Here is a 12,994-nt window from a genome sequence, read left to right as displayed (position 1 = left end):
TGTGTTTTCCTATTTGTAATAAAGCGAAGGAAGAATAAGCATAATCCTCGCCTCCGTGTCCTTAATAGAATTGAAACTTACCGTTACGTAAGCTAGGCAAATTTCGATTCTCTAGGACAAAACAAAAGGTGCTGCCTGTCATCATCAAACCTGCTTTAATGGGATGCTGCTGGATATCTTAACAAGTACCACTATGTAGTACCACACGTATGCAAACACAGACCAGCATCTCTAACAATTTCAGAAAGATGCTCAAAAGTAAACCTAAGTACATTACTTAAAGGGCTGGGAATTGGTATCGCTGGTGGTGATTTATTCCTCCAAAAGTAATTAGTCACAATCCACAGCACACAGTACTGGAGGCAGAGATTGTAACTGTTTACATGATATCGAATTAGAAAGGTCTACACCTCCTCTACAGGGAATCTGGAGTGTGAAGTTCTTATGCCACTTTAAAACCTGGTTGACTGACAGCCAGTTGCATGACGCACGGTGTCATATGTACCCAAATACTGTATATTATTTCCCAATACAACAATTGCATACCAGACAACTTATTTCTGTGCAGTGAGGAATTGTGTGCCAAACTCCTCGATACTTAATACCTGGGTTGCACCCTGTCAGACCACAACCCATTCAAGATGGTGTTGGCTAGGGAGAATAAGGCTGGCGGAATTACCCACCTGGTGACTTAACATGCAGGGACTCCTTAGCACTCCATTAAGAGAACCAATAGGCACACGCATACATCAATATTTCCTTGATAATGGAAGGACAGCAACTGACTACCTGGCATAGTGGGACGCATCCAAGGTTGTGCTGCATTGCCATTGCATTCGGACCACCTATAGCCTTGAGACAACATTAACCAAAGAAATATGCTAACTGAAGAAAAAAGCAGATAGGCTCAGATACAGGCAGGTAGAAAGGCAGAGGATGTTCAAAGCCTAATAAGACTTACAAAAGAAAAGTGAAAGCTGGTAGGCAGGCTGGGCAACTGGATTATTGATATGTTGCTCACTAGCTTTCGTAAAGGGACGGAGCAGGGCGACTGCCGTCTTGGATACAATCGAAGCCCTACTGATATGGAAGGGTGAACTATTAAATACCCAAATGGGGATCAATGGGGAATTTGCAGAATATCATATGTCCTTATACTTAGCCACTGCATCGGCAAATGCTTACTGCACAACTTCTTAGACAAAGTGCTGGTTACTAGAGCTTGAAACCCTAAGCAAGCACTCTTAGATGAGCCACTCTCTATCAATGAGATCTGAATAGCCATTTGTAGGAAGCTGGTTCTGTATATAATATACCAAAAGAAGGTATAGTGTGCAAAGAGTCCAGTGGAACCCCAAAGGTAGGAAGGTCAAAGTAGATAATAACTTACTCTCAATTTGTGGTAGTATGGGAGAGCAGTAAGGCTTTATCAGATGGTAGTGTTAAACATTTATTGTACACATTCAGACAAGAAATTATGTCACACACTCAAAGACTGAACTGAGATCCATTTGTTTGTATAAAAATATTATTTAGTTGCGTTTGATTTCTAGAACCAGGCCTGGTGCAGGCAAGTAAAATAATATTTTGCAAAAACAATACAGTTGAATGCAGTTGTATGTACTTATTTTGTATACAGGTAGGTCAATTATTGAGAAACAGTTGAGATTATTTTTCAGGTACTGTATGATTACTTGTTGGATTACTTTTCAGACTACCTTTCTTATTCAGTGAGATATGCCTAGATATCACACTGGGACACTTCCTAGATAAAAGGTAAGTAAAACAGTTTCTCAAAACGCAGTTTCTTAGGTTCCCATGCTAAACAGTCAATGCAATCCTTTGGAGGAAAATAGGGTTAACGCTTTGAAGGTAAGTAAACTGTATTGAGGGGTGAGTTTCTGGGGTTAGAACAAAGGTTCCTCCAGAGTCAAGGATGCACTTTAAAAGCACCCTCAGCGGTCACTAGGGCGGCTGTATGCAGAGTGATGAGGCCCAGTGTTATCCAGAGGGGGGTAGGGGGCTTCCGGTTGGTGGCTGCTTACAAGTAGGCCACAAGGTTAAGGGAGCAAAGCTCATGAACCTAAGGTCAGGGTAAAGCGGGGTTCAAGGTACCACCCAAGGTACACCCACAGCGGCGCTAGGGCTGCCGAGTGCATGGTGTTGTTTTGGCATCGGGCGGCCCTGTTACTTTCATAGGGGATTCTCCGGTTTGGACAAACACTGCAGGCTCAAGCACAAAGACAAAGTTGGACAGGTAAGTTGGGAAGTCATGGGATGCCGGGACACTGTTGAGCTAGTCGCACTCGGGGGGGGGGGGGGGGTTCTCCAGAAAGAGGCTGCAGGCTTTGTGGGAGACTAGGCAGGTCAGGGACCCCCAAATCTCACAGGTCAGGATCGCTGGGGAGACCTCCTCGTGATGCTGGGCCACTCGAGCTCGGGTCCAGAGTGACGCAGGCTTGCAGATTTGGCTGGAGCCAGAGTCGGTTGGTGAGCAAATCCTGTGCTCACACGAGAAAGACTGGTTGGGGAAGGCAGGACAGGTCCTTCGGGTTCTGGGGGACTGCTGGCTCCAGGACACACCAGGATTTTGCTGAAGCAGGTCGAGGTCAGGACAGGCTGGTAGGACTGGGGCCAAGTCAGTTGGTGTCCTCCTTCTCTTTTCAGCACAGGTCTGGAGTCGTCCTTGTATTTTCTTGCCTATAGGCGGAAAGGTTCAGGGTTGCCCCAAAATACTAAATTGAGAGGCGTTTCAGGTAGGTAAAGGTTGGGACCAATGGGTCCATTCCTTGGGGGTGAGTACATTCCCTATTATACCATCCTCCAGGGGAGGGGGCATAAGCCTCTCTCTGGTTGGCTGAATCCCCCATCTTCAAGACAGCGGGACTGGGAGTTGTGCTTCGCCTCCCCCGCCTGAGGGGTGGAGTTGGCAAGGGTGGGCACTCTTCTCCTCCTATCTTGTTTTCCCACCGATTCTCCCTCCCAAGGTGGGGGTCAGAAACGGTGGGGGCCAGTTGCTGGGAGCAGCAAATGGCTGGGGTAGTCCACTAAGGTGGCAAGCCTTTGGTGCTTCCCCCTCATGGACCTTGCCCTTCCTGGACGCGTGGCACCTTGACCCAGGATGTGCTGTGTTTCAGGACCCAGAGAGCGGTAGGCTCTCGACCCAGGGGCCCAGAAACATGTCTGGTGGTAGCAACTGGCGAACAGCCACTCCCCCAGGGTGCGCGAGACAGAGGGTGCGCGAGACAGAGCGAGAGTGCGCGAGACAGAGCGAGAGTGCGCGAGACAGAGCGAGAGTGCGCGAGACAGAGCGAGAGTGCGCGAGACAGAGCGAGAGTGCGCGAGACAGAGCGAGAGTGCGCGAGACAGAGCGAGAGTGCGCGAGACAGAGCGAGAGTGCGCGAGACAGAGCGAGAGTGCGCGAGACAGAGCGAGAGCGCGCGAGACAGAGCGCGCGAGACAGAGCGCGCGAGACAGAGCGCGCGAGACAGAGCGCGCGAGACAGAGCGCGCGAGACAGAGCGCGTGAGACAGAGCGCGCGAGACAGAGCGCGTGAGACAGAGCGCGTGAGACAGAGCGCGTGAGACAGAGCGCGTGAGACAGAGCGCGTGAGACAGAGCGCGTGAGACAGAGCGCGTGAGACAGAGCGCGTGAGACAGAGCGCGTGAGACAGAGCGCGTGAGACAGAGCGCGTGAGACAGAGCGCGTGAGACAGAGCGCGTGAGACAGAGCGCGTGAGACAGAGCGCGTGAGACAGAGCGCGTGAGACAGAGCGCGTGAGACAGAGCGCGTGAGACAGAGCGCGTGAGACAGAGCGCGTGAGACAGAGCGCGTGAGACAGAGCGCGTGAGACAGAGCGCGTGAGACAGAGCGCGTGAGACAGAGCGCGTGAGACAGAGCGCGTGAGACAGAGCGCGTGAGACAGAGCGCGTGAGACAGAGCGCGTGAGACAGAGCGCGTGAGACAGAGCGCGTGAGACAGAGCGCGTGAGACAGAGCGCGTGAGACAGAGCGCGTGAGACAGAGCGCGTGAGACAGAGCGCGTGAGACAGAGCGCGTGAGACAGAGTGCGTGAGACAGAGTGCGTGAGACAGAGTGCGTGAGACAGAGTGCGTGAGACAGACAGTGTGTGAGACAGGGAGAGTGTGTTTGTGTATGTGTTAGGTTACAGGGCCTCTAAGGATGGCACGGTGTGCTGCAGCCCTCAGAGGCCTTCCCTGGTCACAGGGCACTTGGTACCTATGGTACCTTTTACAAGGGACTTGCATGTGGCCAGGAGGTGCCAATTTGGGAGTACAAAGTACAGTTTTAGGGAAAGAACATAGTTCCTGGGCACCGGTTTTGCAGGAACCAAGGGTTCACTCAGTCAAAGTGCATCAACATTAGGCAAAAAGTGGGGGGCAACCGTGCAAAAAAAGGGCACTTTCCTACACCATTGCCCAGATTGCACGTAACAAAACCCCTTGAGCTGATTTAGACCATGCAGACTTATACATTTTGTCTAAAACTAAGTTGTTCCCCAAGCTCCTACAAATGTTCAAGGCTGCACAAAACAATGGGACGATGCAGGATTTCATGAGGGGGTGTGAATAGTCATTCTTTAAATGCAGGACTGGCCACCTCTTGTTGTCCACTCTTACAGGTCTCTGTTGCTACTCAACTTGGACTACAAGATACTAGGAAAATATTTGCAAACAAACTGACCACCTTAGTCAAATCTCTAGTCCACTCGGGCCAGAATAGCTTTTTTCCTGGAAGGCACACGTTTCTAAGTCTATTCTTACTAAGGGATAGACATCACGGAGGCCTCCCACAGCTGGTGGCAACCCTCAACATCAAAAAAGCTTTTCATGCTTTCAGATGGCCTTATTTGATGAGGGTGTTGGAAAATATGGGGGTGTGGGCATGGAAGTTTGGGAATGGGTTAAGCTATAAATGGGTGCAGATATGTCAGAACATATCATACACAGAGATACCAGACAAGGATGCCCTTTGTCCCCGATCATATTTGCATTAGCCATGGAGCCTCTGGTGTGTGTTTTCAGATTATTGGGATCCTGTTTGGGGAATACTAATGAATGACTCTTGAGAAATCACCTCACTATATGGAGATGATGCATTTGTTAACTTCTGAGATGAACATCAAGACCGGACTTCTGTGACAGAAATCCTAGACTAGTTTGAAATAATGTCAGGGATAGAAATCAACTGGGAGAAGTTCTGTCATCGTCCTTTCAGACAGTTAATGGCAGCTGAACATGGGTGCGGGGGAGGGGGGTGCAGAGTTGACACGACTGATCTGGAACTTTGATATCTTATAAAAGGTAATCTGGGAAGAGTAGTGAAAGCAACATGACAGTTATTGCAATTATGGAAATCCCTTCCCTTGATGTGCAGATTGGCAATAGCCAAGAGGATGGCATTGCCCAGGCTGCTGTATTTTATAGCAACACTATCCAACTGACCTCTGATTTGTTTAAAGACTTACAAATTATACTTTCTAGTTTGGTGCACAGGCAGAAAAAATGTGGCATTACACATTCCTTTGGCAGGGGGAGCTGGGGGTTTCCACATTGTCAAATATATTCTGCAGCTGCACAGCTGCAATGGCCGATCAGATATCTGTTAGACACTCCTAACTCAGAGGGAAATAATCAACTTAAGGCTCCAGGGTCGGCCAGTGTCAGACTGGCTAATTGGAACACAATGGTAACCATGTCAAACAAATTAGCCATGATTTCCAAGCACTGCTGGCATAAAGATGTGCAACCAGCGAAACTTCCTCCTCCGTATTCACTGCTCCTTCCTCTATCGTCCTTGCCAGACCTTCACATCATGGATAAAAATCATAACACTAAAACATGGACACCGGGCGAGATATTGACTCTGGGAGACAAGTACATACACAATACCCGACTTCGTCTCCAAGAGCATAGGGATGAATATGGGATACGTCCAAGTCACTTCAGGCTTTACAACGCACTGACACATACATGGAGGCCAGTCTGGAGGCAGGAAAATGTCAAGCCACAGACCTATGAGGTGCCACAGCTGAGCCACTGCAATAGTAGAAAGACAGTTACCATGTTATATGATGCGCAGCTACCACACTACACAAACAAATTCAGCAGACAGTGGGCAAGAACTGTCGGACAAACAGCGGCTGGCCTCTGTATAGCGGGTCAAAAAGTATAGTCTCAAATACACTCAGTTTAACAATTAACATCGGACTGACATCACCTCTAAATGGATAATTTTTAAGTTCCTTGTAATGGCAATGTATTGTCCCAGGTTCAGATCCCCAGAAGCAGACTTACCACATGGTGTGGCCATGCACACAGAGCACTGTTTTGGGACAAGGTGGTTAAAAACACAATAGAACTGAGAGCAAAAGCACTCACATCAGATCCGCTTGCATGCCTTATAGGGATCTGGCCCATGGGGAAAAAGAATAAATATGGAATAAAATTAATTGACCTGGTATATATCCTTATTAAGGGATACGTTTTAATGGCGTAAAGTCCCCAGTGGACCAGGACCTGTGGTGCTGGCTACAAGACTTGGAGAAATAGGCCACACTGAAATAGATATTTGGCACCAACTGCATAGACGGGGCGGTGGAAGTACATCGGAGGGAGAATGGGACACATACTCGGGAGCCCTGGAGGCCAAATCAGAAAAAAGACCTCCTTTAAAGTAGTACTGGACATCCAAGGAATCCACATACAACCTGAGCCACCAAACACACAGCCAAGTGCAACAGACACTGTTCAGAGAAGACAGTGAGATATGCAACTGTCCTTGCCCTTCTAGTTTGTTTTTAAGATATGGGAGTTGCCTCGCTCCGCAGCTCTAGCCACTAAGATCACCAAGTAACTGTAAGAGCAAATAAATGTACCATAATAGGAGGAAGCAAATGCAATAGGTGATGTACCCATGTGAATAATCGAAGAAACACTTGACATATTCTGAATGTTATATACAGTATTTTAGTTTTAAAGTTGTGATGTTAAAGTCTGGAATACTAAATTGACACTGTACATGTAATGTAAAACATTAATTAAAATATTTTTAAACTCTCTCTATACAACTGTTTAAACTGATATTGCAGCGAGGCTTTCCAGCTTTCTTTTAATGAAAATCAGAAACCACACCAAGGTCTTTGTCTTTCATGCAAAAATCAAACCTCAGCTACATGAAGAAACGTCATTCAAAATATTGCAAGAGTCCGAGGTTGCAGGAAATGGTTTAGAACACTTAAGTATTGAGGCTGTGTAACAAGCACTAATTAGTTTAAGTGTAGGCATAGTTGAGGTGCTCTTACGGAGCAATGAGAACTTGAAGCACAGGGGACTGGATCTCCCTCTGGATTTCTTATTGAAAAAGTTGTACAGGATGATGAAACTTAGGTTAGGTGGAATTTAGCAAAGTAATAGGCGTTCACCATAATCACTGCACATACAAAAGTAAAACAGTCTTGATTGGGATCAGTTCTATTAAGCATTCAGCCATTTGCAAACCCAACATACTAGCAAGAAATAACTCAATACAGAGGGTGGTTTCATAAAGGCTATATTTACCAGAAACAGCTTACCTGAGCAATGAACTGGATGATTTTCACAAATATATTCAACGGTGTGTCTCGAGGAACTACACTACGTGAGCCTTTGGGAAAAAGTGCTGATACAATACCCATGAGACGGCTGAAAGTGAGAAAAACAAAGACTTCTATGAAATCTCCAAAAACAACAAAACAATGAAAAACCTTTTACAAATGTTTCATAAACGGCAGTCCTCATGGCGCATTGTGACATTCATAAAGTACAACACAATTACTTTTCTGAACATTGCTGCACGCTTGACTCACAGGAAGTTTCACACTTTCACAAAGCTCTGCCACTGCTTAAGAGCGCATGGTTGCATACACTTAAAATTCTTTTTCTTAATCATCACTACTCCTGCCCAGCCTAAATTCTCACTTCAGCTTCCAATATGCATTAAGTCACCACCATCATTTTGTCAAAATTTCACAGTGGTTTTGGCAGCTGGGAAGACATCATAAACCAAATATCCTTACAAATGACATTTTAAAGTTATTGCATATTTCGTGTAATGACTATCAATTTCAGGCAAAGAAGGAAATTAGACGCTCGGAAATGCATTGTTTCCCCATGAGTTGGAAAAGTGGAGAAACTAGAATTAAGACTCTGGTTCTGCACTACACAACTAGGTGCCTATGTATTTGAGCTGTTTGGGGCATCTCTTTGTTCAACTACAGAAACTACTGTACGGCAGAGTTGCATGCAACTTATACAGTGCAAAACTATCCAAACAGCATTGCAGTAGAGTAGAAGAGTTGGAGATGACAGAAGAGATGGGAGCAAGGGGGCAACGAGGTTAATGGCCACAGTAAGTAAAGGGGGAATTCTCGTCACATAGCAACCGATGGCCAGGTAATTACAACGTCACTGTGACTTAGAGCTACACAATGAGCTAGTTTTGGAAAGCATGAGATTAACTTTCTCAATCCAGACGAGGTTGGAGTTCGAGATCTACAATGCATCACACAATTACTAATTTTGGATTTTGGCAGTGCAGGTGTTGGCTGTTAACCCAAAAGTTCTAGCTTTTGGTTGTAAGGTATAGTAAGTTGTTGGAGTTAACTGCTTTCCTACAGATGACACAGTAAGTCTAGAAAGTGATGTGGTTAGACAGAGGAAGTTAGTGAAGTTACGGGGGGCGGGATTCCGTCAGGCTTACATGGCCATTAGAAGAGGCTTTTTGCAGGACACTTCAGGGGAGAAAAGAGTGACCCGAAGATGATAAAAAGCTGAGCATTGCCAATATCTAAATGGAATAGCACCAATTCTCATTTGACCATTCTGTGGTTCATTTCTGAGAGAGGAGAGAGGAGAGAGGAGAGGAGAGAGAGAGAGAGGAGAGGGAGGAGAGAGGGAGGAGAGAGAGGAGAGAGAGAGGAGAGAGAGAGAGAGAGGGAGGAGAGAGAGGAGAGAGAGAGGAGAGAGAGAGGAGAGAGAGAGGAGAGAGAGAGGAGAGAGAGAGGAGAGAGAGAGGAGAGAGAGAGGAGAGAGAGAGGAGAGAGAGAGGAGAGAGAGAGGAGAGAGAGGAGAGCGCGCGAGAGAGCGCGCGAGAGCGCGCGAGAGAGCGCGAGAGAGCGCGCGAGAGAGCGCGAGAGAGCGCGAGAGAGCGCGAGAGAGCGCGAGAGAGCGCGAGAGAGCGCGAGAGAGAGAGAGCGCGAGAGCGCGCGAGAGAGAGCGTGCAAGAGCGCACGAGAGCGCGAGAGAGCGCGAGAGAGCGCGAGAGAGCGCGAGAGCGCGAGAGAGCGCGAGAGAGCGAGAGAGCGCGAGAGAGCGAGAGAGCGAGAGAGAGCGAGAGAGAGCGAGAGAACGTTGCGAGCACTCTAGCTGAAGTTGGCTTCTATGTGGACGATGACGGATTTAATGATGGCAGTGATAGGTATCTGTCCAAGATAATTGCCGTAGCCATCTTTTGAACTGCTTTCTGCCTCTTGTGACAAAAACATTGTTTTGCAAACATGAGCTTGTTGTAAGCCTTTGACATTAAAGCATTCAGACCATTGATGTCTTGTCCAGAAGACATCAGGGGTGTTTTATCTGCGCACTGGTTAATTAGGACCTCTTTGTTCACCAGCAGGTCTCCAAAAGGCTCGATGCACAGTAGAGGTTCACAAGAAAGAGTAATACCACCTGTTCTTCAGATATGACAAAAATGTGACAAGGCTGTCAAAGGCCATTTGGGTAATCAGTGTGATGACCAGGGCTCGACAGTCTGTGGTGTCAAAGTTTGCAGAGATCAAACAAAATGAGGAGACAAGCACAGTCACCCACTTGAATGCTAGTAGTCTTTGTACTGCATTGACATAGAACTCAGGTTGGTAGTCTAGAAGTGAATGGTGCCCTCATGTTAATATAAGTGGCTGAAAACTGCCTTCCTGATTATCAACATCAGGAAAGGTGATAGGACTGTAAATTGCGAGGTCACCAGGATCAAGGTTAGGTCTATTTAAAAAAAAAAAGGTAAGAGGAATATGTCCAGTCTTGAGTGACAAATGGTGGTGTTGAGGAGTGGCATAACTACAGCAAGGATAGCCATTATTATCGATGATGGGAGGATGTTATCTTCATGAGTTGTAGATTTCAAGGGGAAGATATGGCATTCCAGCTCACAGGGTAAGCAGACATTGAATGCTGTTCATCTGGATTTGATAAACGGTGCGATTGATGTGGATATATAAAACCATCCTTAATGACTCGGTTTATTCTCATCTTGCCATTCTTGTTTATGAAAAACTCAATTGCTTTGCATTTCTTCTTGAAACAGTCAACGAATAAATATTGCGTTTTCACCCAACTATACATTTCACAGTAGATTCAACCAAATTTTAACTAATGAGAATCCTCAACAATTCACGTGGTAACCTAACAACTCACACAATTTAAAAATAAAAAAATCTCCATCTTCTTTGAGAGAATAATGGTAATTTGAAAGTAGGGTCTAGAGAAGTCCCGCATCTAGGTATTTTCTTCTATCATTAGTCACATAAAAACAATCCTGTTCATAACATCAACGCTCGAGGTGTGCTGGCCGGGGAAAGCACTTCTATGAAGCTCAGACAGAGGCCGCAACCCGTATGACAGACCAGCACCACACATTGAACCTCATTGACGTTCAGCAATAATACAGGAGAGGGTGGCAAGCTGCTTCACCGGTAGAAGCTGCTAGGACACCACAATAGCAGGCCTCCACAGAATGACTGTTGTGCACCGGGTAGGATGAAAAGAGTTGCTGTAACGCCACCCACAGAGGTCTTACAGTATTAAAGGCAAAGATACTTTAAGAACGACAAGCAAGTAGGTGTCAAACTCCACCGTTAAACTGAGCCCCGATTGCAGCAAGGGGAACCCTAAACATAAAGAGGATTGGTGGTGGCCATATGCCTGTGATCCAGAAACTTACCTTCACTAACCTTGTACTGACAGCTCCAAACTCTTCACACATAATGCAGGCAGCCAGATAATGGGAAGCTGTACAGTCTCTGTACGTGAAGAGCGAGGACTGTCAGTAATGACACTCTTTGGATCACGTCCTACTCCAGCCTGTGGAAACGCGAATAATTGTGAGACACACGGGCAAGTTTCAGAGCCCAACGTAACTGGGAGTACATCAGATGGCAGAGAACGATCCTGTAAATAGGGAATACACCCATTATCACAGCACAACACTTACTATTCACTGTAACAGGGACAATGTCCAAAACCTCAACCTAGCACGAAACAACGAACATCGGACCCAGCACAGGAGGCCATACTGAAATAGCTCACAATATTGAGGCTATCAGTGTCCAAGATTGAAGAGAATACTGAGAAAACCTTGACTGAAATCGTTTCTATCTGATCCGACATTGAATCCTTCAATAGCAACATGCAACAGACAGAAGAGGGACTCGAACAAGTTAAACAGTACCACAGGTTCCAGCAGAAGAAATTGAATGATCTGCAACACAGGAACCGAAAAAATGACCTCCCATGCATCCTGGAAAACTTGGAAGGTGTCGATATGATCTTTCCTAACTAGTTTTATTCTGGCTATTACTTAAATGTTGTTCAATCTGCTGTTGGAAATTCAAAGGGCACACAGAATACAAACCAGACAGATAATGGTGAAAACAGGACCGCACCAAATCATTGAGTGGTTCCTAAAATATCAAGAGGCCTGACAAATCATGGAGGCTAAACACCACAGGAACTTTCTACATGACAACATAAAAATTCAGTAACACTAGACTTCACGCAAGACACCATTCGACGAAGGAAGCGGATTCTTGCATTTAGACCTCAACTGAAGAAAATAAAAATTCAGTATGGATTACTGGATCCTGCCACTATCCTTGCTACTCAAAAACAAAACCATAGAGTTCGAGAACCCTGGCCAATTAGAATTTTTCTTGGTCTCTTTAGAGAACAATGACATGAAGTCATCCACCAGAAAGTGTCACAAGGGAGTGTAAGGGGGGCTTGGCTTGGCCAGAGACGATGGCGGACGTGTAACCAGAGTTCCGCATCGCCTCGCAGTTATCCTGAGTAACTGGACGTCCGGGGTTGCCTAACATGCCAAGCCCACTAGGAGCGCACCTGGAGAACTACAACTAGCAGCCCGCACTGATTATCGGCAGCTGCTGAGGATTTGTCCCGGGAGATCGGGAAGGCTCAAAATGGCGGCGGGAGCAGCCTAGATACACAGAGACTGCTGGGCTCCGCTTTAAAGGTGGGGGCAGTGGTGCTGGATTGGGGCTGCGCTGCTGTATACTGCACCCTGCTACAACAGCCTGGAGGGGGAAATAACGAATGTTGTCACAGCAGCATGTGGAAGCACTGAAGAGATGCAAGCGGCCGCGCCCTGAATCGCTGGGCTGGAGGCAACGCCGATTCATACCGGACAATGGAGAGGGTTCAACGCAGCGTGCTCCAGCGCCGACATGGAGCCTGGACATGGGTGGGTGCCCTGACACACTTGATGGTGATCGGAGGATCCCTGGAGCACCGGGAGCAGTATAGTGAACACAGACTGATGTGGGGTGCCCATCGACCGACCTGGAGACGAGAGGCATGCAGGTGGCTCACGAGGGGCCTGTGGGGCAGGACTGGCTGAGAGGCAGTACTGCGGCCACCTGACTTCAGACCAGATTACCGCCGTGGAGGAAGGATCGGGCTGCGTGGAGTACCGATCAGCGCTGATCCGGAGAAGTGGCCTGAGGGGGAGGACCTGCGGAACCAGCAGCAGTGGTAGGCCCCCAGAGGATCCGAAACTGGTATTGTAGTCAGGGATTACCCAGACGGGCACAGCTCCTTGCCCAGTGGAGAACCAAGAGCAGGTGGGTCCCGTGAGCATTGCGTTGACTTGCACAGGGCCAGACTTTGAGGAGGCTGGTGGCACAGGGGACAGGACTCCGGGCG

General features: G+C 47.3%; 1 protein-coding gene across 11 annotated transcripts in view; it reads right to left on the bottom strand.

Moving 5' to 3' along the window:
- FRYL (FRY like transcription coactivator) overlaps nt 1-12,994 on the bottom strand; it is a 2,496,013-nt gene that overhangs the window by 1,716,019 nt on the left and 767,000 nt on the right. For all 11 annotated transcript variants that reach the window (XR_013608325.1, XM_078678213.1, XM_078678216.1 and 8 more), the window contains one exon: nt 7,594-7,702. Coding sequence is in view for 10 of the 11 variants with exons in the window: in XM_078678213.1 (XP_078534339.1) it covers nt 7,594-7,702 (109 nt within the window). In the remaining variant the exon portion in view is untranslated. The remainder of the gene's footprint in view (nt 1-7,593; nt 7,703-12,994) is intronic.

Source organism: Lissotriton helveticus, chromosome 2_2 (genome assembly GCF_964261635.1).
Source record: "Lissotriton helveticus chromosome 2_2, aLisHel1.1, whole genome shotgun sequence".
Taxonomy (NCBI): domain Eukaryota; kingdom Metazoa; phylum Chordata; class Amphibia; order Caudata; family Salamandridae; genus Lissotriton; species Lissotriton helveticus.
Note: the sequence above shows the minus strand (reverse complement) of the source record. Positions and strands in the feature narration are given on the sequence as shown.